General features: G+C 35.1%; 1 protein-coding gene across 12 annotated transcripts in view; it reads right to left on the reverse strand.

Annotated features, from left to right (window-relative positions):
- Positions 1-27,392, reverse strand: part of LOC124555505 (twitchin) — a 367,233-nt gene that overhangs the window by 21,094 nt on the left and 318,747 nt on the right. For 11 of the 12 annotated variants that reach the window (XM_047129451.1, XM_047129441.1, XM_047129452.1 and 8 more), the window contains 15 exons: positions 26,175-26,501; positions 25,871-25,936; positions 25,249-25,546; positions 24,815-24,948; positions 24,351-24,558; positions 24,087-24,239; positions 23,716-23,942; positions 23,209-23,499; positions 22,744-22,937; positions 16,757-16,934; positions 15,249-15,305; positions 13,071-13,231; positions 10,809-10,956; positions 4,835-4,980; positions 3,379-3,535 (listed from right to left, as the gene is read on the reverse strand). In XM_047129451.1, the coding sequence (XP_046985407.1) occupies positions 3,379-3,535; positions 4,835-4,980; positions 10,809-10,956; positions 13,071-13,231; positions 15,249-15,305; positions 16,757-16,934; positions 22,744-22,937; positions 23,209-23,499; positions 23,716-23,942; positions 24,087-24,239; positions 24,351-24,558; positions 24,815-24,948; positions 25,249-25,546; positions 25,871-25,936; positions 26,175-26,501 (2,745 nt within the window). The remainder of the gene's footprint in view (positions 1-3,378; positions 3,536-4,834; positions 4,981-10,808; positions 10,957-13,070; positions 13,232-15,248; positions 15,306-16,756; positions 16,935-22,743; positions 22,938-23,208; positions 23,500-23,715; positions 23,943-24,086; positions 24,240-24,350; positions 24,559-24,814; positions 24,949-25,248; positions 25,547-25,870; positions 25,937-26,174; positions 26,502-27,392) is intronic. The other variant, XM_047129443.1, reaches the window with a different exon arrangement.

Consider the following 27,392-nt stretch of genomic DNA (forward strand, 5'->3'; position numbering starts at 1 on the left):
GACAATAACATTTCTGAAATGGACTGACCTGCTCAGATGCCCAACCTGACATTTATTTACTGCATTTGGTGAGCAAAACCTTGTGTTTCTTCTAACTTTGTATCAAATTTTACTCAAACATCTAAGAGATACATAATGCATTACTACAATCAGGTTAATGTTGTAGGATAATATTTACTGCAAATACAAAAAATTGTGTTTATATGACAAAAATGAAATAAATATTAATTAGTGATGAAATAAAATGAGACTTTTTTGTTACATACACATTCTCTTCCACATGAAATGAAGAAAAGTATCTATAATGTTGAAATGCTATTAATTTTTTCAGAAAATCTGAATTCAGAAATCTGAAACATGACACCTTCTCCCAGTGGTCTGGTTTGCTACCTGGTTACAGTCACTAGATCTTCAGCAACACAGCTTCTGCGTAAGTTTTTCAAAAAGCCATGGAGTCAGAAATAAGTGACACTAGGATTTGACATACCACTGATGATGTGTCTTTGGAGAGGGAACACAATCTGTTTGGATACCGCTAGTGAAGGAAATGGGCTATGCCTTTTGCAAAAGTACCTCCCTGGAACTGACCTTGTGTAATTTTAAAATCTAGGTTTGGTTGACTGGAACGGAACCTGGTTTCTACTGAATGCAATCAAAGTGCCTTAACCATTACACCATCTCACACAGTAACTGTTGAAAGTTGAACTAAAAACCAATACAATGGTCAGATTCTTTTTAGTGATGACCACCTATGTGAAATTTAATCCAGGTCCATCACTCACAATTCCACAGTAACTGAGGCCCACTGCATTATCATATGTGTCATTCACCCAGTATTATCCTCCAAAATATATTTAGGAACACAACAGTTATCGAATGCACACAGAACACTTTCGAAACTAGGACAAGAGAGAACAATGTTACCTGTTGCCACCTCATAAACTAACAGCTGTGTCCATATACTCAAGCTAATAGTTTTAAGTAACTTGCAACTGACCTAATGTTGATAACAACAATGTTTGTAACATTTGTAATTACCAAATGTAAAATCTTTAGTTTGTAACTTATAGACTGATGTATTCAGACGAAGAATATTATGCTGTCCTGAAACTGTATTAGTTCTAAGGATTATATTTGATTATTTGATGATGAATAAATATTATTATCGTTACTACTATTATTATTCATGTCCTAGCTCAAACTTTGGAGCATTATACAGTCTGTACATTGGGCATAATTTTGCATGATGCCAATGCCTTGTAATATCTTGAGTACTATAATACAAGCATCAATGCTGCAACAGTTGCTGTAAGGGTCAAAGTCATACTTTTCCTTTACTACATTTCTCAAACTACCTTATAAGACAATGTCCGCCCATATGGTGTTTAGAACACCCAATCACAGAAAAAAATCATCTTTTGTAAACCTGTTTGTTATGTATTTCACTGTGTGGACATGCATGTTTCGCGATTACTTGGCAACTGTCCCAATAATGTACTCAGACAGACAGTTCCAACACACTATGGACTCAGATAAAGGAAACATGACAGGTAACATTCTGGTCACAGCATGTGGCTCCTTAAGGTGTGAATATAAACTCTTGTTACATCTGATCTTATACTAGGAAATTGTGGCTTTTAACAGTGATTTATTATACTTGCTGAAATAATTTAATTAATTCAGTAACAGTCATAGGGGCCTCTGTTGCACAGTCTATAAATGATCCTTTTATGATGTTGAAAATTTTGTCTGTTTGCAATAACTGAATTACATGGATCTTTGCTGAATTTACAGTTGACTAACACCAAATGTGCAGCACTTGCAGATTTACAGACAGAAAGCAGAGTATGTCACTTCACTACCCAGTTTCCTGATATATTGTCAGTTCAGTATGAATTAACTCTCAGCATTCTTCTGTGCATAATATCCTATCCTAAACTATTAAATTTGAGATCTGCTACTCACAGTAATTTACACATTATGACCACTTGCTTAATAGTGTGTTGGTTCACTTTTGGAACACAGAAGGGCAGTGATTCTGTGTGGTATTCATTCGACAAGTCTTTGATTAGTTACAGGAGGCACATTTTACCAGATGTCTATGCACCGGTCACATAAATTCTGGGCTGGTCATTTCTGAGCACAGAACTGACACCTGATAGTATCCTAGTTCCATAAGGTCCAAAACAGGCAAATTTGCTAGACACAACATCAGTTTCAGTGACATGCTCCTCAAACCATTACAGCATGATTATAACTTTATAACATGGACAGTTATATTGCTGCAAGATGCCATCACTGTTGTGTACCACATTGCACAGATGGAGGAGGTCCAAAATAAAGTTAATGTAGATCACTGCTGCAATGGTGCCCTTGATTACCACCCAAATTCAATAACAGCCCAGGTGAATGACTCCCTCCAAAGCATAACACAGCCCCCACTGGCCTGCGTCCATAGCTAAATGCCTATTTTGAGCACCCATTCATCTGGATGCTGGAATATCTCGACACGACCCTTGGCCTGGTGTCACAAGAAACATATTCACTTTATAAGGTGACACATTTTCAATGATCCATAGTCCAATTTTGATGATCCTGTCCCACTGAAATCATATTTGATGACCTCACTGAGTCAATGTGGGAAATACTAGAGGTTTTCTGTTGCAGATCTCCATGTTCGACAATGAGCACTGAACAGTGTGCTCTGAAACATACGTCCACCAGCACTGTACTCTGTCACCTGACCTGCCACAGTACAATGATTACCCTACTTTACAGAGAAGGCAAGTCTCTGACCTCCACATTCTGTGACAAAGCATGGGTGCTGAACGCCTTGTCATCTATTCACAGTTTCCACACCCTTCAACTGCTTTTCATAGATACTCACGACAGTAGCATGTGAATAACTGACCAGCTTTGCAATTTCCGAGATGGTCATTTCCAGTTGCCAGACCATAACAATCTGTCCTGTGTCAGTGGGTTTCCCACATTTGTGGTTCTTATAGTTGCTAGGATGATTTCTCATGCTTCTCTGCTCCACTTAAATACTTTTCATACTGTGCCATGTGATCACAATGACAAAAAGCAGTATTCAATCTCATGATGGGCAACACTCATAATGTTTTGGCTCACATAGGTTCATTAATGACACTTTCTTTGTTATTCCTCTTTCTTGGCTCTTCTTGGGAAACTGTTAACACTTATTGGATGATCACATAAACTGAAATCGACCTGATTTGTGATGTTCTTAATACTTGTGAAAGATCCCCACTGCTTTCTCTTCACAGCCACTCATCCACTTGCTCCCTCACTATTCATTCAGGAGTAGAGAAGAACTGCATTTCACAGGCATCTGACACTTCTGTTCATGTTACTTACGTTTAACTTTGAGTTTACACTTTGTCTTTGCAGTCCCTATGGAATTTGTAGCCTCACAGCAGTATTCTCCTTCATCTTCTGGGAAAACTTCATTTATTGTGAGGCTAGCAATGCCTCCTTTGTACTTCAGGTCAATAATGTCAGAAGAAGTCAAAGTCTGCAAATAAAAAGTAAAGAAATGGTTAATGTTGTCATTTACATAGTATCTATATCTTATAATATTGATGTTCAATTGATTTTCACAACTATATCAAACATACACTAATCATTTATAATGAAATGTTTGATTGCAAGATGTTAAAATTTGTTAGAAATATTTTCTATGCTATAAGTGACCTTTTATTTCAATGAAAAAAAAAATGAAATGAAGAAGGAAAAGTGTTTTTCTGAATGTCATATAACTTTATAATAACCACAGGTGAAAGCGGACATTATGTTAGTAATGTCTCGATAGGACACTGGATGTGAATACCTGTTTCCTGTATTGAATAACTAGAACCAAGCCAGGCTTAGTTTTATCTATAACTCCACAGTACAGTATTCACAAACTTTATGAGTATATGCTCATCAGAATAATAATCACTGACCATGATACAACAAGAAACTTATTTTCCATGCATGCAACATAGGCTCAAAATGGTTCAAATGGCTCTGAGCACTATGTGCAACATGGGGTTAACAGCCAAGTACTACAGCGCAAGTGAAGCTTTTGTATTTTCTCAATCATGCTACAAACTTCAATAGGCTAGCTGGTACATTTTATGAAACATAGACAATGAATAACCAGCTGGCTGCAAACATCTGCACTACCTCTGCGCTCAAATGTTCTTTACTTTCTTTGAGAGGAAAATGTGTGGTCATATCTACCTTACAACTTGCCAGTACAGTAAATTAACTCATGTAACAGAGGCACAAGTATGTAATAATAGTTCATTCACTTTACTGGGATTCAGTATCTGTCAGCTGACACTTAATATCACCAGATACATTGTAATGTATACTTCACTTTGATGAACAGAAGCAGTAAATTGAACTGTGAATTTCTTCTGGTATTAAAGATGAGAAGCAATGTGAATGTTTTGTGCAATTACAGAATAGAATTCATAGTTCCACAGTGATGCAGATAATAAAAGAAGTCTGAACCCACACTGCATACAATCACTTGACAAAATATTACAAACAACTGTTATTCCCTTGATTTGTCCACACTTTGTCCAACTCACTAACCAAAGAGTTCACCTCACAATATGTCTGCCTTATGCAACAGAGTTTCATATCTCTTCTGTATTTGCACTGAACTTTATTAGTATGTCACAGTACAAGATCCATTCTAATTTCGATATGTTATGATGCAGAAACTCAGGTTTATGGCTATATTTTGATATCAGAGAAATTTAGATGCTATAAGTGACCACTTTTGTAGTTTTATAGTCTGCATAATGATCATGCATCTTACCTCTCCATTCTTACTCCAGGTGATCTGGGGGTCTGGATCTCCTGTGACAGTGCAGCTCAACTGCAAATGATCACCATCATTTATGGTGAGATCTTCCAATTTCTTAGTAAATGCAGGAGCACACATTAAGGAATCATCAGGTGGCACTGAAATAAAAATGAGTAGAGATGCTTTATGAAATCAGAACAATGGAAATGAATAAAATAAGATACATAAAAAGGAAAACCAAACACATAAACGTGCACAAAATGTCAACATTATGACAATATAAACACAGTATATCAATAAATGTGCCATTTGTTCTTTGTTTTGTAGAGCTCAGTGTTGTTAAAGTACAGCAGGAAGAATAAATCTAAGATTTTTTGTGAACTGTATGTGTTTGTCATTGAAAAGTGACCCACCTAGTGAAAATTTTACTTTAAGTATCTATGAGATGACATACATATGAGGAAAGCAAAATACTTTCCTCTAGTGGATTCCAGACTAATATCTGTCATTGCACCAGAGAGCTCCTTAGAAATATGATAATATATTTAATGAGAGTTGATTTGATTTGTTGAATACAAATTTTGCTGTGTATTTTTGAATATGATATCATTAAATAATCTTTGATAAGGGAAAACAAACATTGTAATGAATTACTCTGTTCCAAGTTGAACATAATTTTGAGAAGTAGTTATAAATTTAGTGTATTCCCTGACCTGTTTAATGTATAATAGTCATATTATATACTTCTATAAATTGCAGATTTTCTACCAAAAAATTGTGTTATAAAGAGTTAAATATCAAATGAAACTGTATGGTTTCAGAGAATGTTTCAAGTCTCAGCATCTATGATGCATATATGCAGACTGAAGCAATGAACGAAAATTTGTACAAAGGCCGGGATTCAAACATGGGATCCTCTGCAATGCTGTTTGAGTTTAGGGGGAATATCAAATGAGCTGAGGCGTGAATGGGAATTTGGATTGTGGTGGGAGGTGTGCTAGAGTACACAGCGCAGTTGTGCAAAGCCACTGTCCCCGGGGTGTTCAGTGGTTAGCGCACCTGTCTACTGAGCAGGAGGCCCAGGTTCAAATCCTGACCTTGACAGAAATTTTCATTCATCACTTCAGTATGCATATATGTTGTTGTTGTGGTCTTCAGTCCAAAGACTGGTTTGATGCAGCTCTTCATGCTACTCTATCTATCCTGTGCTAGCCTCTCCTCCGAGTAACTACTGTAACTTAAATCCCTCTGAATCTGCTTACTGTATTCATCTCTTGGACTCATCTGTGATTTTTCCCCCCCACCTGTCCCGTATTAAAATGATGATGCCTTGGTGCCTCAGAATGTGTCTTACCAATCGGTCCCTTCTTTTAGTCAGGTTGTACCACAAATTTCTCACCCCCCCTTCCCCCCCTTTTCTATTCACTACGTGCTCATTAGTTACGGGATCTACCCATCTAATCTTCAGCATTCTTCTGTAGTACAACATTTCAAAAGTTTCTATTCTCTTCTTGTCTAAACTGTTTATCGTCCATGTTTCACTTCCATACATGGCTACACACCATACAAATACTTTTAGAAAGGACTTCCTGACACTTAAATCTATACTCGATGTTAGCAAATTTCTCTTTTTCAGAAACACTTTTCTTGCCATTGCCAGTCTACATTTGTGTCCTCCCTACTTTGATCATCAACAGTTATCTTGCTTCCCAAACAGCAAAACTTATTTACATTCCCTCAGCATCACCTGATTTCATTCGACTACATTCCATTATCCTTGGTTTGCTTTTGTTGGTGGTCATCTTATATCCTCCTTTAAATATACTGTCCATTCCATTCTACTGTTCTTCTAAGTCCTTTGCTGTCTCTGACAAAATTACAATGTCACTGGGAAACCTCAAAGTTTTTATTTCTTCTCCGTGCACCTTAATTCCTACACCAAATTTTTCTTTTGTTTCCTTTACTGATTGGTAAATATACAGACTGAATAAAATTGGGGACAGGCTACAACCATGTCTCACTCACCTCTCAACCACTGCTTCTCTTTTGTGCCCCTCGACTCTTATAACTGCCCTCTGGTTTCAGTACAAATCGTAAATAGCATTTTGCTCCCTGTATTTTACCCCTGCCACCTTTAGAATTTGAAAGAGATGTTCCAGTCAACATTGTCAAAAGCTTTCTCAAAGTCTACAAATGCTATCTTCTATGAGAAGTCTTACAGTCAGTATTACCTCACATGTTCCTACACTTCTCCGGAATCCAAACTGATCCTCCCAGAGGTAGGCTTCTACCAGTTTTTCCATTTTTCTGTAAAGCATTCGTATTTGTATTTTGCATCTATGACTTATTAAACTGATAGTTTGGTAATTTTCACACCTGTCAGCACCTGCTTTCTTTGGAATTGCGATTATTATATTCTTCTTGAAGTCTGAGGGTATTTCACCTGTCTCATACATCTTGCTCACCAGATGGAAGAGTTCTGTCACGGCTGGCTCTCCCAAGGCTATCAGTAGCTCTAACAAAATTTTGTGTACTCCTGGGGCCTTGTTTTGACTTAAGTCTTTCAGTCCTTTGTAAAATTGTTCATGCAGTACCATATCTCCCTCCTAATCTTCCTCTACGTTCTCTTCCATTTCCATAATATTGACCTCAAGTACACTATCCTTCTACAGACCCTCTATATACTCCTTCCACCTTTCTGCTTTCCCTTCTTTGCTTAGGATTGGTTTTCCACCTGAGCTCTTGATTTTCATACAGGCGGTTCTCTATTCTCCAAAGGTCTCTTTGATTTCCTGTAGGCAGTATCTATCTTACTCCTGGTGGTATATGCTTTTCTTCTACATCCTTACATTTGTCCTCTAGCCATTTCTGCTTAGCTCATTTTGCACATCCTGTCAATCTCATTTTTTAGACGTTTGTATTCACTTTCACCTGCTTTATTTATTGCATTTTTATATTTTCTCCTTTCATCAATTAAATTCAACATCTCTTGTCTTACCCAAGGATTTCTACTAGCCCTTGTCTTGTTACCTACTTGATCCTCTGCTTCCTTCACTTTTTCATCTCTCAAAGCTACCCATTCTTCTTCTACTGTATTCTTTTCCCCTGTTGTTGTCAATTGTTCCCTAATGCTCCCTCTGAAACCCTCTACAACCTCTGGTTCTTTCAGTTTATCCAGGTCCTATCTCCCTAAGTTCCAGCCTTTTTGCAGTTTCTTCAGTTTTAATCTTCAGTTTATAACCAACAAATTGCAGTCAGAGTCCACATCTGTCCCTGGATTTGTCTTACAATTTAAAATCTGGTTCCTAAGCTTCTGTCTAACCATCATATAATCAATCTGAAACGGTTTGGTGTCTCCAGGTCTCTTCTATGTATACAACCTTCTCTCATGGTTCTTAAACCATGAGTTAGCTATGATTGAATTATGCTCTGTGCAAAATTATACCAGGCAGCTTCCTGTTTCATTCCTTTTCCCCAGTCCATATTCACCTACTACTTTTCCTTCTCTTCCTTTTCCTGCTATCAAATTCCAGTCCCTCATGACTATTAAATTTTTGGCTTGCTTAACTATCAGAATAATTTCTTTTATCTCATCACACATTTGCTCAATCTTCTCCTCATCTGTGGAGCTAGTTGGCATATGAACTTGTACTACTGTGGTGGGTGTGAGATTCAATGTCTATCTTTGCAACAATAATGTGTTCACTTTGCTGTTCATAGTAGCTTCTCCACATTCCTATTCTTTTACCCATTATTAAATCTACTCCTATAACACTGTATTTACCTGATCAGAAGTCCTGTTCCTCCTGCTACCAAACCTCACTAATTCCCACTATATCTAACTTTAACCTACCCATTTCCCTTTTTAAATTTTCTAACCTACCTGTCGGATTCAAGGATCTGACATTCCACACTCCAATCCATAGAATGCAGGTTTTGTTTCTCCTGATAATACCACCTTCCTAGTAGTCCCTGACTGGAGATCCGAATGGGGGACAATTTTCTCTTCAGAATATTTTACCCAAGAGGATGCCATTATCATTTAACCATATAGTAGAGCTACATGCCCTTGGGAAAAATTATGGCTGCAGTTTCCCCTTGCTTTCAGCCATTCACAGTACCAGCACTGCAAGTCCATTTTGGTTGATGTTACAAGGCCAGATCAGTCAATCACCCAGACTGTTGCCCCTGCAACTACTGAAAAGGTTGCTGCCCCTCTACAGGAACCACATCTTTGGTTGGAAATCTCAACAGATACCCCTCCATTGTGATTGAACTTACAGTACAGCTGAGGCATGCAAGCCTCCCCACCAGTGGCAAAGTCCATGGATCATGGAGGAGGGGGGAGATGCAAATATACACAACAGTTAAAGATCTTGGATAGGATACAGAAAATACCAGCTGACACTACTTCATTATTTAATTCTTGAAAACTCTGGTAAGAGAATGCAGAACAATATTCTCCGTTGATCAGTCATTCTGGCATTAAAACTGTGATTTAATAAATATAAAATTCTTATTATGGAGGTAAGCACTATTATTGATTACATTATCTTCTCAAAAGTTTTTAGAAAATTATGATAGGAATGAAAAAATATTGGTAAATAATTATTATCTTATCTATTATCTTCCTTTTAAGAGGGGTGTAACAATGATGTACTTGAATCTTCCTGGAAAAATGTTCAATATTGAAGATGTATTACATATTTCAGAAAAACAGGTCTTGTTTTTCTGTTATCTTGATACCTTGTCATTTAGAGTGTTATAGTGCTGTTTTTCTTTTCCTTCAGTCATATTAAATTATTAATTTATTACATAAAAGATAAATTTAGAGACTTTATAAAATGTTTTCTTGATAAATTTTAGTATTTTTTGTAGTATGCAATTGTGTTACATTCTCTAGTTTTTTCTGACAGCATATTTTCATTTATGAGATACTCAAATCCCACTAATGATGCATGGTTTTTCACAGGAGAAAAGAATGTATGATGGTGCTAAAATTTTAAAAACACTTCTCTTGGATTATATGGTAAGTTTACACCATTCAACTTTTCCACTATTTCACACATATTTTCTGTGTTTGAATTACAAAATTCATAACCTAACATGAAACCTTTTCATGACAGAAATATGCATTTCACCTCATTCAAGGGAAAAAAATAAAGCATGTGTGAAGACAAATTACACCTGATGATGAACCAACAGGGTCTGAAATGCATTGTGTACTTAATAAAACACAAAAAGTTGTGACTGAAGGTGTTTTTTAATTCATACTTCCAGTGTATTGAATACAGGCATATCTGAAGCTGCAAAATATGGACAAAATTAAAATTACATGAATGATTTAAATGTGGCACTTGCATCTTCTTTCTTCTACATTTTGTACCAGTAAATGTTTTGTAAATTATCTTTAAAATATCTTACCTTAACTGACCCATAGAGATGTTTCACGAAAATATTTTGTTTGCTATTTGAGCATCATATTATGAGCACATATTGACAGTTGTCTTAACACTTAATAGCTTGCTTTGAATTCCCCCTACAAAGATACTATAAATCTGGTTTCAACTATCTTGTTCCAAATATTATGTAAAAATAATAACTGGAAAAATGTACAAAGCAGATAATGTTTTGAGACACTGTATGTAATTACGATATGTCAGTTTGAAATCTATCAAAGTGCAGGTTAACCAATGCCTGATAACAAATTTTTAGATAACGGTAGTAAATTTCCTGAATAAAGTGATGATTTTATCCATATTTTATCTGCTTTTGGTTTTTTCAATACAAATTGTTGCTCTATACATGCAATCACGTCAATAAAATAACTCCAACTGACATTTTGTGGAATTGTTATACAAGTACAATATGTAAGCTAAATTTGTGTGTAAATTTTTTGCTAAACTTATTGCCTCTTGTGTTAAATAAAATGCTTTGCACAAAAGAGTTACTGCAAATAATTTTAAGTGAAGTATGAGTGACTTACATATTAGCTCCTTGGTGGCACTTCTGGACCTCGATGGGCTGCCTGTCGCATCGAGCTTACTGCCGTACTTCTTCATGACACGCTTGTCAGAAGACTGCGTTGTCTTGTTCTCTGATGAACTTGCACTCATAGCTATTGTTGCTGCAGACTAAAAACAAAGTATGAGGCAAAAAATTTAACTGACAGGCATGATAATGTATAAAATTCATAGGCAGGAAACTCAAAAACTAGAGTAGATATGGAGCATCATGTCTGAAGAAACTACAAGTTGGTTTTTATTTAAGGTAAAACTGTTGAGAAAACTCAACTGAAACAAAAATACATGAAAGTGACAGACCTATAGTGAAATAATATTATCCAGACAACCTTTCAATTGACAGAAATATTATATTATACACAGTGTATATATCACTAATGTATGCAGCTAATGGATATTATCTAAAGCTTTTACTTTTTCTACAGACTACATCTAATATCTATGTACTTGTCATTCAGAATCAATCCTATACCCATCAATGAGTGCTATGAACAATATAGGAATCTGAATTACTGTTTTGGAAAAGTTTCTAGTAGAGATAATTTGCCACTGTTCTCCTAAAATCTGCCACATAAAGAATGTGTATCTTCATCACATGGATAATAGTAAGAAAGCTTGTGCAATATAGTGTCATTGTTAAGGGTGAGTAGGGAATCAAACAATGTGTGACCTGGGACACATCCCAGTCTTCTACAATAGTATCAAGAGGTATGCCAAGCTTAACAACTCCATCCAACGACATACCAGCACCACCAATGCCAAATTCCGTACTATATGATATATTTTGAAATGATTTGGTGACATGACATTGACACTGGGTCTGGCGATCAGACTGAATGCTGTGAGCCTCCCTTCCCATACTGGCTAAATTTTGGTGATGACATTTTCATCAGCCACCTGAAATTCATCTGGTTACTTCAGCAAACAGGTAAGGGGGTGCTCTGTTTAATGTAACAGAGAGTTACTTTTTTAGATCAGTTTATGTTAGGTACTGCTCATTATGTGTTAGGTTTGCGTTTACTGTAAGCATCAGGCAAACATTATATTAACTGCGTGCCTCAGCATTTTTATCCATCGAATAAATGATAACATTTACTGTACTAGTGGCACTCCACTGAAATTCTTTATAGTTATTTATATTTCTGACTAAATGTAATTTTCTGCTGTTGTATGTAACATAAAATGATTCAAAGAATAGTTTATGATCTGTCTGCAGGAACAAAATTATTCACAATTAATTGAGAAGTTTTGGGAAATAGTATTTATATTACTCTTTACTTGGTAAAAATGGGATATTTTATAAGTACTGTGCCTACTATTAGACTAAAACTTTATTTTGTTTAACAGTATTTGTTTATAACTGAAAATTACAATAAAATTTTCAAAGGCATCTTGGGACCTCATGTTTCACACGTGTAAAGTATCACTTTCTGAAATTCATTGTATCTGTGTTTGTATCTGTAGTTTACTCAACAACTGCACTGCATACGGTTTTAACTTTCCATTTTGGTCATTAAGGTAGCAAATGCTGTACTTTAATATTATTTAACACATCTCTTGCTGTGAAATGTTTAAGGTTAAGAGACTGAAAGAAAAATTTCCAGTTTCCAGGATAGATATGGGTACTTGGAGGTATTCTATCATTTATGTCTCATCTTTGGAAGTCTGAAACACTCCATTAGATATGGCAATCTCATCACTGTACAGCCCTGTGAAATACGCATTAAGTGGAAAAATAAACAAAATGAGTTTCTATACCAGCAGCTGGATTAAAAAATATATGAGTAATTTACTAGGTATAGCAGTGTTGCCAAAGGAATAGCAATATTTTAACCAAGCTTACATAACCTCATTAAAGCTAAATTCCTGTAATTTTCTTTACTATGTTATCTACCCACAAGAAAAGAAATTAGACAGCAGGGTTTCGCAATAAAATGTAGAGAGAGAAGAATTTAACAATAATCTCCGCGAATAGGACAGAAAATCAAAAGAAAAATAATATAAACAATGATGGAGGCAAATTTGCTGTTTCTCCAGTTACAGACATTGCATAATGAACAAATATTCAACAGCCTGTACCATTTGCTTGAAACAATTTGTGGAATGCAAAACATTGGCTTTAATATAATATTTTGGTGTTGAATTCAGTAGAAATAAAAAAAAATCTTAATAAGTTTGTTATGAAATCATTTTATTTTTTCTTGTAATGTTAGCTTTGCACATACCTTGTAATTTGAATGACTAGTTGAACTCTGTTTCACTGATGAGCTGGAACTACTACGGTAATCAGAACTGCTGTGAGTGTCTGAGGCTCTGTAGCTGGATCTCCGGACAGATACAGATGGGCTTGCTGTAGGTCGGCTCGGTTGTTCAATATATCGCCGATCTGTCAAAGGAGTAATGAATGTTCAACAGTCTGAATGAGTGTCAATATAAAACTTCCTGGCAGATTAAAACTATGTGTCAGGCCTTTCTTGGGCAAATGCTCTACTGACTGAGCTGTCCAAGCATTCATGACCTGCCTTCACAGTTTAACTTCCACCAGCACCTCTCTCCTGCCTTCTGAACTTCACAGAAGTTCTGCTGTGTACCTTGTGGGATTAGAATTTCTGGAAAAAAGGGTATTGCAGGGACGTGGCTTAGTCACAATCTAGGAGACTGTTCCCAGGATGAATTTTCACTCTGAAGGAGATTAAAACTGTGTAGCAAACTCGGACACAAACCTAGAACTTTTGCATTTCACAGGCAAATGCTCTACCTTTATCTCTCAGTAGAGTATTTTTCTGCAGAAGGGGAGGATTCTGGCTTCAAGCCGTGCTCCAGCATACAGTTTTAATCTGGCATGAAATTTCATATAAGTGCACCCTTGACTGCAGAGTGAAAATTCATTCTGGAGTGTCATGTTCATAACAATGACTGGAATGCTTTAATGGGAATGTGTTTTCCAGACTAAGAAGGAAATATTAAAACAGACAGTAATAAGAATCAGAAGGGGAAGAGAGAAAGCAGGCATTTATCACTCATTACAACAGGACAGAGTAAAAGAATATGTATTCCTAACCACTGTTCATTAAATTTAACTAGCTAAACTACATTACATACCTACAGGAAAACAGAGTTTACAGAAGAATATTACAACAACATTTTGGAAGAAAAGAATTAAGCAGTTATATGCATGAAAATAACAGTGTGGCAGAAGATATGGTTTGTTTACAAGAGAAATGCATTGTAAATGATCGAAGTTGGTATAAAAGTATTTGATATTAAATTTTTCAAGACATTTATGTTCTAGCTTTTTCTGTAAGAGATTTTTTCTTTGAATTATTTTCTTTTTTAATTCATAAGAGAAACCTTTGCTGCATATCAAATCAAAGTATCTAGTTATGAGAAAATTTTTGCTAGCAATGAACTTTTTAAATTATTATCCCACTAAATAGGCCTACTTTATGTTAAAGGAACTACAAAAATCAGTTCCATTCTAAAACATGCTATTCCATTAATTCAGTTGGGGAGAAAATCACATTAACCCTCCTTTATTCTACAATAGTAACATTAGCTTCTTATTTGCACAATATTCAACATAATTTTAGCTTCAAATGTGAATTGTTAATAGAATTCACAAGTGTTTATCCAATAATGCCTATGTACAATCATTTATTTTCAATTAACTACACAAGGTTGTAGCATTCTTTATTAGATGGATGATACATCTGTTTTGACTAATTCTTTTTCTTGCTAATTTATATGAAACATGTCCAGGGCAACAATAACTTTTATCCACAAAAATATTGTTGCTTTTTAGGCTTAGATAATTTCTTGCCATATATGAGTTACATACAGAGTCACTAATAAATTAATAAGAATTATTACACTTCAATATTTATTCTTAGTCTCTTCATGGTAGAAAGCCAATTCATTAATGTGTTTGAATGGATACATCTCTCTAGTATCTATAATTTCAAAATGGGACTGAAACATGTATTCAGATATTATAAAATGATTCTCTTTATGCAAATTTAAAGTCTCCTTTTTCAAGCACTGTTATTAAATGTACACTTATTTAATAAAGATATATGATAAATATTATGTTTGTTTGCATGGCCATCTTATGCAGCAGCTGTTAAAATCAGTTTCACTGGTTTCTCCATCTTAAGATCACGGCAGTTTAATTAAAGAAAGTTTTTACACCAGATGTGTCTGGTCCAAAAATTCTCTTTAATTATATTGCTGTAAGCTTCAGACAGAGAAATTAGTAGTAACTGACCACAAATATTGTTTGCAACTTTTAAACGACATCAAAATACGTATAGCTACTACTGTATACTTTACAATTAAAGATGGATAGTTTAGAGAAGATCTCCATATATTGTTAATACTACAATTATTAGTAAGTGAAAGGTTACCTCCAGAATACATCAGTTTGTTAGCTAACTCGGTTTGCTCTGCAGTAGATCCATAGCCTAGGACAGGAAGAATAAATACAGTTTTCAAACTGATTAATTATATTTCTACACTACTACACTTCAGTAATATTCTACAAACTGAAGCACCTATCAGTTTTTCAGCACTGACTAATATACATACATAAACAATACTTCAAAATATGTAAACTGTTACTTTTAAGTATTAATAAATGATCTAGAAATGGATGAAATAGTTAACAGACAAGAAATGTAGATTTGAATCATACAAATGATTTCTTTATAGACAAAGCAAAACTGTCTGAACTGCTTATAATATGGATGAAAAATGATAAAAAAAATTTGGTACAGTGACAAAATAGAACAAAAATTTGTCAGCAAGGGCATCATGTTTAATGGTATTTTTTATTGGATCTATGACAAAAATGTGTGAATCAACTAACTGACTATAAAGGAACTCATGCAGTCTGCCCACTTAGGTAACCATAAGCCACAGTGCCATACAAGTACTAGCAATGCAACACAGTTTCCAATCAGGCTTTGCAAAGCCTCAGTGTTCTACTATCCATGAGATCAGATGAACATAACCTGTCTTTCTCATAATAATACTTAAGGCATCATATCTGAAATGTGTTGTTCAATAATTGGAGACCACTCTTTTCTGGTATTATAAAATATTTCTAACACAATATAGTATGTCACCTCTGTTTACAAATTGGTACCAGAAATTCCTGGTGCAGGAGAGTTGGCACAAGAGCTCCAATGCTCATAAAATGCAATGATAACTGAGAATGCTTGTGAAAGTAAATATCATTTACACATATTTTGATGTGTTAGGAACTCTGTTACTAAAATATTAGAAGTTGTGCAGAGAGCAAAAAAGAAAAACAGGAAAATAAGACAGGTAAACAAAACATATTTAACATTTAAATTTCATCGGACAAACAATAAAATACAGTACATGTTCAAAAACTGAATTAAAATAGGCTTACTGCATTTTCCTATGGATGACATGAGGAAAAGCAAATTAAGTAAGGAACACAACATAGCAAATGTTAAGACTTACGTGTTGAATCCTATACGTTCTTAAAATTAAGAACATCTACCAGCAAAAAAATTATGATGAGAGGCAAATAGATTCAATTTGCAAGGTCCCATGAACATAGAAAAATTTTAAGTATTGAAAAAGAGTTATGAATAAAGAAAAATGCAATGACTTAGAACTACTGGTAATTTGTACTCAAAATTTGCTGTGAACATAATATTAAGTAAAAATTCAACAATATTTAATGAATGTTTCTTATAGCCTAATTCAGTCAAATAAGTTAAAACAAGGACAATCACTATTACATGCATTTTTCTGGCACATCAGTATTTTTATGAACAATTAGAAATTGTCATATCTTAATCTATCTATCAATACTCCTTGTCAGTTGTTGTATGGTACTAAACATAAAAAATCAATTAAAATAAATTCTCTTTTTGCATACCTTCTACAATAACAACACAACTTGTTTCATCAGTCCCATGAATATTTGTGGCAACACATCTATATTTCCCAGAATCTTCTGGTTTACAGTCCACAATTTCCATTGTTACTACACCATCTGCATGTGTCATAGTGTAGTCATATTTGGACAGTTCTCTCTTGTCTTTGTACCATTTTACCTAAAGAGAATACAAGTTTGGTTATTTAACAACTAGCCTGCCAAGAATTTTAATCAAAATAAAATTCATCTTTGTAGCTATTGCAATAAAACATAAACTGCTCAAAATAAGATTTGCACCACCTCCATATCTGTAAATGTTTGTGGGCTTATATTCAGTGGGAGCAGTGAATGAAGAAATATTAGTCAATGAAACTAAAGTAATAACTTTACTGTGAAATAAAAATGAAAAAAAAAACCAAAATAAAGGTAGATTGTTCAAAAGTGCACATCTTTGCAAATACATAAAATCAAAATCAGTTGTTGGATAATATTCAATACTGTGTTGTTTCACCCTGTGCATTTCAACATGCTTGGATCCTCCTTTGTATGCTGTTCAAAAGGTGGTTAATAACTTGCTGCTCAAGCCTGTCACACTCCTCAAAAGTCAAAAGTAGCCCTCTTGAGATTATCATGTGTGTGAGAAGGGTTCTTGTGATGACACATTATAAGCTGCAACTTGTCCAAGCATGCTCAGTCACGTTCAATGTCAATAGATTTCGCAAGCCATTCCATACAGTTGATTCCTGCCTCTGGTGGAAGGTGTTCATGAGATGGGCATGGTTTGCTCTTGCATTATCATCACTAAATATCTGAACATAGGGCTGGACAACAGAGTGGAGGACCCGGTCCTATATACTGCAAAGCCCTCAATTTACCCTCAACTTCAATGAGAGGTACCCAAAAATCCATATGTCATAATAGCTCAAAATATGATTGAGCCACCTCCCTGCTGTGTTCATGGGACTACATGTCCAAGACAAGCATTGGTACCTGTCCACCTCCACACTCTTCCATGATCATCATGAAATGTCAGATGAACCCTGCACTTGGTGAACAGAAGAGAATGCCTTTGATACAGGTTCCATTCTATGTGTTCTCTTGCCCATCTTCTTCATGTGCCATGGTGCTGGGCAGTTTTTACTGTTGTTTGCAATGGCTGCCTATAGGCCAAATTCAAGTGGAGATGGTAGTGTACTGCCTGTGTCGACATAGTGGCTCGCAGTTGCTCTGTTATATTCCCTTTCAGGTTCCTACAAGCTATAATTTGTAGGAGGCAGTCATCAGTGGGCACTGTTGATAAAGTCTGAGAACTATGAGGCAGATCTTCAATGATTTGAGTCTCGCAGTAGCAGCTGAATACTCAAATGATGTCTCTGTGGTGTAAGCCAATTCAGTAGTTAATGCTTCTTACCATAAAGTGACAATGCACACATGGTTTCAGCTTGAAATTATTCTGTGAGATATGTTGACACACTTTAACAGTATACAGAAATTGCATTAACCTACTCATGACTGACGATATGGTACCCTCTACTGAACTGGTCTCAGAATGCAAATTTACTATTTGAACTGATCTGAGAATGCAAATTTACTTTAATCATGATTACACAGGTGAACTTAAGTAGCGAGTTCTTGCAGCTGAGAGAATTTTGAGATAGAGAGATTTATTAATTTTTGAAAGCATTTTTATGGAGATAAACAGCTTTCTCAATGGAATACTTTAAAATTACAATTAAAAGTCTTGATTGTAATAGAACATTTATTAAAAATGGCAACTGATTTCAATCAAATAGTGACCATCTTCAGACCATATATGATGAAATGTAACTAGAATAAAGATTTCAAGGGAAATCCAATGATAATAGTTAATACAAGGTATGTAAAATATGACCAAAATTAAAATAAGTTCTACTCACGATGACATACAGTGGTGATGAACAGAGAAGTTATCATGGATGCACGAGTGTCAACTGCTGTTTAGGGTAGAGAGGGTATGGGTTAAATATTGGATGTTCCACACACTGCTTATTGCATTACAACAGGCAGTCAGGCATTTAGTACATAAAAAGCTTAATCACAAATAATGTACATATAAAACAATTGTACAAAGAATAATAAAAAAGTTATGTAACATCACATAAATATCTGCTATATAAAACAGTTTGTCAATTTACATTTAACTAGAGACACGAGAATATACAGGAGAATAGCCAATTGAAACTGGCTGTCAGTAAACAAATTGCTCGCTATGGGTATTTGAAGAAAACTCATGGCATATTATCATAGCAAAGACAGAGCTATGTGACACCATTGGTTTCCATGGATACTGCATGAAGGTATTGATATGCATCATCTAGCATGCCAAAGACGCAATAGCAACTGGCCACCACAGTGTAACAGCATGCAGGCAAGAAAAGCAGTTCATGTGCATGAAAACCACTGAAGAACACTTTGATGTAGCCATCATGATGACTGGCAACATAAGAATATGTAATATTAAGTATAAAGCAGTATATTACATGGAGATCAGCAGTGCCATGACGATTGGCAATAGAAGCATATGTAATTTTAGGTGTAAAGTAGTGTATTATATAAAAATTAGCCAATGGCATAAAAGTGCCAAGGAAACCCAATACATTACAAGGTCCAAAATAATGGGTCAAATACTAAAAATATGAACAAAGCCACTATCTCTCACGAAACTAAAATTATAAATAGGATAAAATAGTTGAAAAGCATGTGTGAAGTGGACTAAAAATATTATAAAATTAAAATCATAATCATAAGGGAGAAAGTAACTGGCCGTTGAAATTTAAGAACAAGAGAGCAAAAGCTTTCTATAGTAAGCCATCAATGAGCTATAAAAATTATTTCTCTGCAGTCTAACTGCTGTTCAATATGAACAAAGGTTTACGTTAAAAATGTGCATAAATCTCTATGTATTCCAAGGTATTCTGTAAAAGTTCCTTTGGTGTAATGTGAAGAATTTTTAAGATATTCGTAATAGATTTTTCAGAGTGGCTGAGATGCGTTAAATGTCGACCAAATGCCAACTTACTAAGGAAATGCGTGATTTATGTTCTTTAAATGGATATTAAAGCTTTGAATTATTTGGCCAATATACTGTTGATCACAGCTAGCACATGATATTCTGCAAACACCAGAGTCTAGGTATTTGCTATAGGATTTATCAGCTGTGGGTTTTAGCCTGATTGGCTGTTATTGAAGTAATGTGATACGTGGTGGCCTGAGCATCGAGTACTTAACCCTTAGTCCCTCTACCATAACCAGCAGTTGACATTTGTGCATCCAAGACACCTGATCCATTCACCACCACCACCTGCCATCATGGGTATAACTTATTTTAATTTTGTCCATATTTTATGTCTTTTACATTAACTGTTATTGTTAGATTTCCTTCTAAATCTATATTATACTTACATTTAAGTGCATACGGTCTGAAGATGGTCACTATTTGACTGAAACTGGTTGCTATTTTTAATAAATGTTCTATTATGGTCTAGACTATTTTAATTTTAAAAGAGGAAGTTATGATAAAGAAAACAAAAACTATGAAAGTAATGAGGGTGGTGCATTTTTCTTGTTTTTGTGCAATTTATACATGTTTAAGAAAGGAAAATTTATAATGTATACATATCCAAAAGAGTACATGTAGATATACATGTATATCTAAAAACAAAGATGATGTAACTTACCAAACGAAAGCATTGGTACATTGATAGACACACAAATAAACACAAACACACACACAAAATTCAAGCTTTCACAACCAACGGTTCCTTCATCAGGAAAGAGGGAAGGAGAGGGAAAGACGAAAGGATGTGGGTTTTAAGGGAGAGGGTAAGGAGTCATTCCAATCCCGGGAGCGGAAAGACTTACCTTAGGGGGAAGAAAGGACAGGCATACACTAGCGCACACACACACACACACACACACACACACATATCCATTCACACATATACAGACACAAGCAGACATTTGTAAAGGCAAAGAGTTTGGGCAGAGATGTCAGTCGAGGCGGAAGTACAGAGGCAAAGATGTTGTTGAATGACAGGTGAGGTCATTAGCATATTCAGAAGTTAACCGTTCAAGAGAGGTATTTTTTGTGTATAAATAAAAGCATGGACAAAAATGTTATGTGTACTATATTAACTATGTGTTTTATACAAGAATATTATTATTGTTGTTTCCTGCATGGCATGTTACAGATATTTAAGGATGCAAAGTGAACCACTGAAATGCCTCTAGCAGAGGAAGAAGACTGAAATACTATATAAAGAGTTGGTGTATAAGTGTGTAGTCACCTAATGTGAGGACATCAGGTGGCCATAGTATGTGGACATATGTGCAATACATACGTTTGAATGTACACTCAAATTTTCCTTCACTGTATGCCATCTCAAAAACTTATTTCTGCTTACTTTTAAAGTTGAACTGAGGGCAAATAAATATGACAATATTTATCACTTTTTTAAATTTCAAATCCATGTTTAAAAGAGATGAGACAATATTAGTTACCAGAGGAGTGAGTAAAGTAAAGTAACAAGGTGAAGTCATGTATTCTGCAGAGGCATTATGTCATCGGTGTATTGGATCTGTTTAAAATGCAGTTCCTCCTTTTTTTGAGTATATAATATTAATATACACTGATTATTGGCAATACATGGACCATTGCAAGAATAAGCATGCATACACCACAAAGAAGGTTTATTGTATGGCACAAACAAGTATGCACCAAATGTCAAATATAATTTGATTGACTCCATATGCATAGGTTGAGGGCAAGTGACTCTGGACAATGTCATTCACAGTAACCATAGTAAGGCTTACTAGATACTCATGGCACTGTTGTCATTACTAGCTGTTAAAACTGTATGAATGTTGCTGGACCTGCTAGCTGTTCCCTTATATTTCACGTAATGTACAGGCCTGGCCAGTTGGCTGCACTACAGTATCTTCCAAAACTATTCTGATATGTGGGGTTATATTGATAATACTATTATTTACTAATTCAAGTGATAGTTGATGGTGTAAATGTTCTTGGTACACTTTTAATATTGTAATGTGGTTCATTGTATGATTGCAGATGGTAACAGTATCATGTAGTTATCATTGGGTATGTGCTTAATACAGCAAAAGATCACAAATCATATGAGTAGAAGTTCTTTATACAGACCACTGCATCCATTTGGTTTTTGGTAAATTGACACACTGTACATTGTTTTCAGTTTCCAAGCATTAAATTTTTATCAGCAGACTGCGGCTACTCTCAAATTGTGCACAACAAATGAGTTCACAATTAATATAGAAAATATTATTACATGTGGTATTAATGGCAGTTACTTAATGTGCACAATTGAAATCTTTTCTCTCCATGACCTCATAGTTATGGAAGTTTAGGACTGAACTAAAAATGTGAATAGCTTCTTTCTTTTATTAAAATGGATGCTACTAAATTTGATATATTTCATTCTGCAAAATTTAAAATGATGTTTTTTTCTATAAAATAATAATTTTGATACAAATTTTACTAATTCTCTTCCTATACACAAGTTTACAGTGAAGAAAACAGAAATTTTGATATATTTACTTTGTGATGAATGAAGATAGTCATCATGCAAACAGAGATTTCTATAGCACAGTGCATGACTACCTGAGCTTTTTCATGTAATGTACTACTAGAAAATAAAAATCCCCCTCCTCCGCCCCCCCCCCCCCCCCCTCTCTCTCTCTCTCTCTCTCTCTCTCTCTCTCTCTCTCTCTCTCTCTCTCATTCCCCCACTCTCTCTCTCTCTCTCTCTCTCACACACACACACACACACACACACCAAATTCATTTCTTTTTCAAAACCTGTCTGGAATATATTATCTCAGACAGCTAAATTAATTAACACATCAGAAAAGCAATTTTATTCCTACACTCATCAGGTTAAGTCCTCAGGTGTGGATATTATCAAAAGTCATACCGTTGGTACTGGTTTTCCGCTGAGACAGCACAGCAGTTTGCAAGTCTGTCGTATCTGCATGACCCTGGGTCGCAAATGGAATGTAAAACTTGGTGCACTCTCACTTTCATCTTGCCACAGAGCATAGGACAATGGCTCACGGCGTCTTACAGGCTGGACTTCAGGTCTGTACTGTGGAATCTCTTTTGGAATGGCTGGAAAGTTATTATATGTATCAAAAATAATCAGCCAGTATTTTGGTAGGAGATGCTTTACAAACATTCTCAAAAAAACTTATCAGTATGTCATAATTCACATAGCTAATGGTAATAGTACCAGCAGTTTTCTCTAAGCATTCTATAAACCCAAGTTAAACTAGTAATAAATATAGCACACTATACATAGTTCAATAATCATTTTTAACTATTAATGTACTATTTTCAGTATTTACTAATGAAAATGCAGTACACTGAAATTCATGCTTACGTTGGACATTGAGGAATACGACTTCTTCACGATAGCCGTAGTGGTTCTCTGCCCTAATTATGTACTCTCCTCTGTCTTCCAGTTTAACTCTGTTGATAATGAATGTGTAATCATCACCTCCATAACGCTTCATGAATTTTACACTTTGTTTCAGTTCAGCATTGTTATGGTACCACGTCAATGTTGGTGTGGCTATTGCAATTACTCTGCAATAGAACTTAGCACTTTGTCCCTCATAGGCAAAAGCACTTTGTGGTTTGATTACGAACCTTGGGGCAGCTTGTCTGCGGTCTGCAAAACACAATAAGACTGTGAGCTAACACATTCCTATGTAAGTGATGTTCCACAAGCTAGCTCCATTCTCTATATCACTACTGAGTGATGTGAATTTGTTTAAAATTCCTGTAAATATTTTAAAACCTACTTGATTACATTAACATGCACAGTCTACGTTCTATTTTTAATATCTTGAGCTGCTCTTGTTCATCCAAGATACAAAATACTTACCAAATGAAGTGTCATGAATGCGATACTTGTCCACCAACAGTTTGCGTAGAGAACTATACTCTGCAAGCCTACCAATAGGTAGGATGAATGCATCCCAATCTGTGTATTTTGCTCTAATTTTGTCACGTATATTCGTGTACCTTGAGGAACTGATGACATTAGTGCGTTTGCTGTGATCACCAGTAAGCCAGGCATGAAGAAGACATTCGTGAGCAGTCATCCTTTTCCTGTATTTGAAATAAAACAATAGATAAGAATTGCAAACCAAACAATAGTTTTACTTAGTGAGAAATCCAATCTACAATTTATTTCATGAATGTATTAAATTATTTGACTGAAGAAGAATAGCAAGATTATTAGCACAGACTTACTCTTTATTTTTCACTAAAAGCCTTCGAATGAAATCTTTGCCTTCATCAGATACATTTGCAAATGCCTCTTCATCGAAATCCCAGTCACAAGCTTTAACATTTTTCAGTGTTTCAATGTCATTATCTCCAGCAAAAGGTGACAGTCCACTTAGGCTGTAACAATAAATGACCCAGATCATTATTGGTCTAAGGCTGCAAAGAAACAGTCAGAATGTAGATTGATATTTTGCAGGTATAAGATTGATCAGTTTTAACATTACTTACAGAACATATGCGAGTACACCAACTGCCCACATGTCAGTGTAAAATCCTACTGGTTCTCTTTCTACAATTTCTGGTGCTGCAAATTCTGCTGTTCCTGTTGATATTTTGACTACTTCATTAGGATCCAGCTTTGTTGCCAATCCAAAGTCTATGAGTTTAACATTTGTGCTGTTCCTTGTCTGGCACATAATATTTTCTGGCTTTATATCTGGAAACAGTGAGACTCAAAATGTATAATCATGAATCACAAGAACAGTAAAATGACAGCTTTCACAACATCAATCATTCTGTAAAATTCACAATGAAACCGGTATAAGAAAAATATCCAAATGCTGAACTATCAGTAATTGTTTTATATATTACATATTATTGTTGATTTCATTGCTCTGTCCATTACATGAGAGAAACATAAAGTAGAGCATTTGTTTATAATCGTTATCATTATTGTTGTTGTGTCAGCTTACCTAAATGAATTATATTCTTCTCATGCATATGTTTGACACCTTCACATATCTGCCGCATGTAGTTGATGACCTCAGCTTCAGACATTGAGTAACCCTCAGCAGTGATTCGTTCAAACAGCTCTCCACCAGACAAACTGTTTGCAGGGAAAGATTATTCAATTACAAAATAAACGTTTTATCATTTGTCATTAGTAGATGACTGACAGCAGGAACTGTTTTGACAATATAAACAAAACCATAAGCATAAGGATCCAATGGTCATTTGAATTTGTACAACAGCTCCTTCAAAACTTATTCTGCAGTTCCATGTTTATACATATCTGGGGAAAGTTTTAATTAAAAAACCTAATAGTTGATATTAATATGTTTGGTTACTGAGGAAATCTCTAGAATTTTATTTGATTTATTAGAAGTATATGACCACTGACACTTACAACTCAAATATTAACACCATTTCATCATCATCTTCAAATGCATCATGTAAATTGATGAGTTTAGGATGATGCAGCTGATTCATAATATCAATTTCCTTTTTAATCAGTTCCTTCTCCATAGCATGGGACACTGGAATGAATTTTGCTGCAAATATGTTGCCAGTCTTCCTTTCACGGCAGCGATGCACAACACCAAATGCTCCTGTGCCAATTTCTTCCAAAATGTCATAATAATCATAGACACTAGTCGTTTTAATTTCCACTGGTTGTGGCACATATTTAGAGTAGATATCGAAGACTGTAACAGAGGTAACATTTCATTACATGTATGAAACGTCAAATTATTAATAATGTAGCCTTTTTTCTTATATATTCTATGGATGAGTTTTGATGTCATTTACATCATGATTAAGTATACATGAGATGATCATTATGTGAGAAGCTACATTACAATACTTTTAATTTTAAACAAATATCTGCTATTCTAGTAGAATTTGTGTTACCTCATAGTTCTTAAAAATATTTGGGAATTTATGAAAGATGTAATCTACAAACATACTACAGAAATTTCATAAAATATTACAAAAAGAAGTATCCATAACTGCCATTCAGCAAAACATACCATACTGGTCATAGTCGGACACTTTTCCATCAGCTTGTCCTCTGATCTTCTTACCAGTGGCATCAACTGCAAGATAAATTAAGAGTATGGAAGTGAAAACTTAAATATAATTTTAGTTTAATATGGAAGAACTCCATCAGAGTTTTACTTAAATACTAGCAAATATGACACAATAGAATGGTTTTTGTAAAGAATTTTGAGATTTTGATAGTGATGACGTGATAAATACTTGCCAAGAGTCACGTTAATAATAGTAGCAGGAGCAGAAGAACACAGAGAACTAATTCACATTAAGCTATTGTACCTTCATATTTTTTCTTCCTAACAATCTTCTTTCCAGTGTCTTTCATTTTTATGAGGGTTGATGTTGAGCTTGGATCACTTCTTCCATAAATATTTTCAGCATACACTCTGAACTCATACTCATGACCAGGGCTAAGACCCGTAACTGCCATCGTAGTGAACCTGGTGTTTCCAACACGTATCCAGCTGGACATGGGATGTTCACGCTTCTCTACCAAGTAGTTCGTAATACTGCTGCCACCATCCCATGATGGAGGTTGCCATGAGAGAGCAAGGGAGTCATGTCCAATGTTCTCTGCATTGACGAACCTAGGTGGATCTGGTCGATCTGAAATATTGTACATAATATGATTAATTAATTATATGATACTTAATAAAGACCTGCAGACACAGTGAAGTCCAATTACAGCTCATTTGCAAGTATGTATTCTGGGTTCAAACAAAAATGTTCCAAGTAGTGGGCAATGTTACCAAAGTTTTCACAAATCCAAATTAATATGACAGTTTGAAACTAAATAACCAAAATCATGTGACATTCCAAATTCTTGAACAAATCATGAGTTTAAAAAGCAGACTAGAAAATTTATGTGGACACATTTTGAAAAATAAATAAATAAAATAAAATAAATTTATTGCAATCTTCATAAATACAATACTTGACATATAAATAAAACAGTCTGGTAATTTTAATGATGGTACCATGGAACAAGTGACAGGGATATGAAGAAAAACCCTTTTAGTTGTTTCATATATCCTTCTTCCTAAAGGCAATATCCTGCAGTAAAACTATTACAGGTGCATATTATTCATCGTTATTCTACTGTTTGAAAACTGAACTGCAAAAAAAAAAAAAAAAAAACGCATGCGACTGGACCGCAAAAAAGTCCTTTTCCATCACGACAATGCACCAACAGAAACCTCAGCAGTTGTGGTCCCAAAATTAATGGAAACAGGATTCCAATTCATTTCACGTCCCCCCTATTCTCCAGACTTGTCTCCCTCAGACTACTATTTGTTCCCCAATTTGAAGAAATGGCTGGCAGGACAAAGATTTTATTCAAACGAGGAGGTGATTGCAGCAACTAATAGCTATTTTGCAGACTTGTACAATTCCTATTATTCAGAAGGGATCAACAAATTAGAACAGCAGTGGATGAAGTGTATAAGTCTAAAAGAAGACTATGTCGAAAAATAAAAAAAAGGTTTACCCCAAACATGT

The sequence above is a fragment of the Schistocerca americana genome, chromosome X (genome assembly GCF_021461395.2).
Source record: "Schistocerca americana isolate TAMUIC-IGC-003095 chromosome X, iqSchAmer2.1, whole genome shotgun sequence".
NCBI lineage: Eukaryota > Metazoa > Arthropoda > Insecta > Orthoptera > Acrididae > Schistocerca > Schistocerca americana.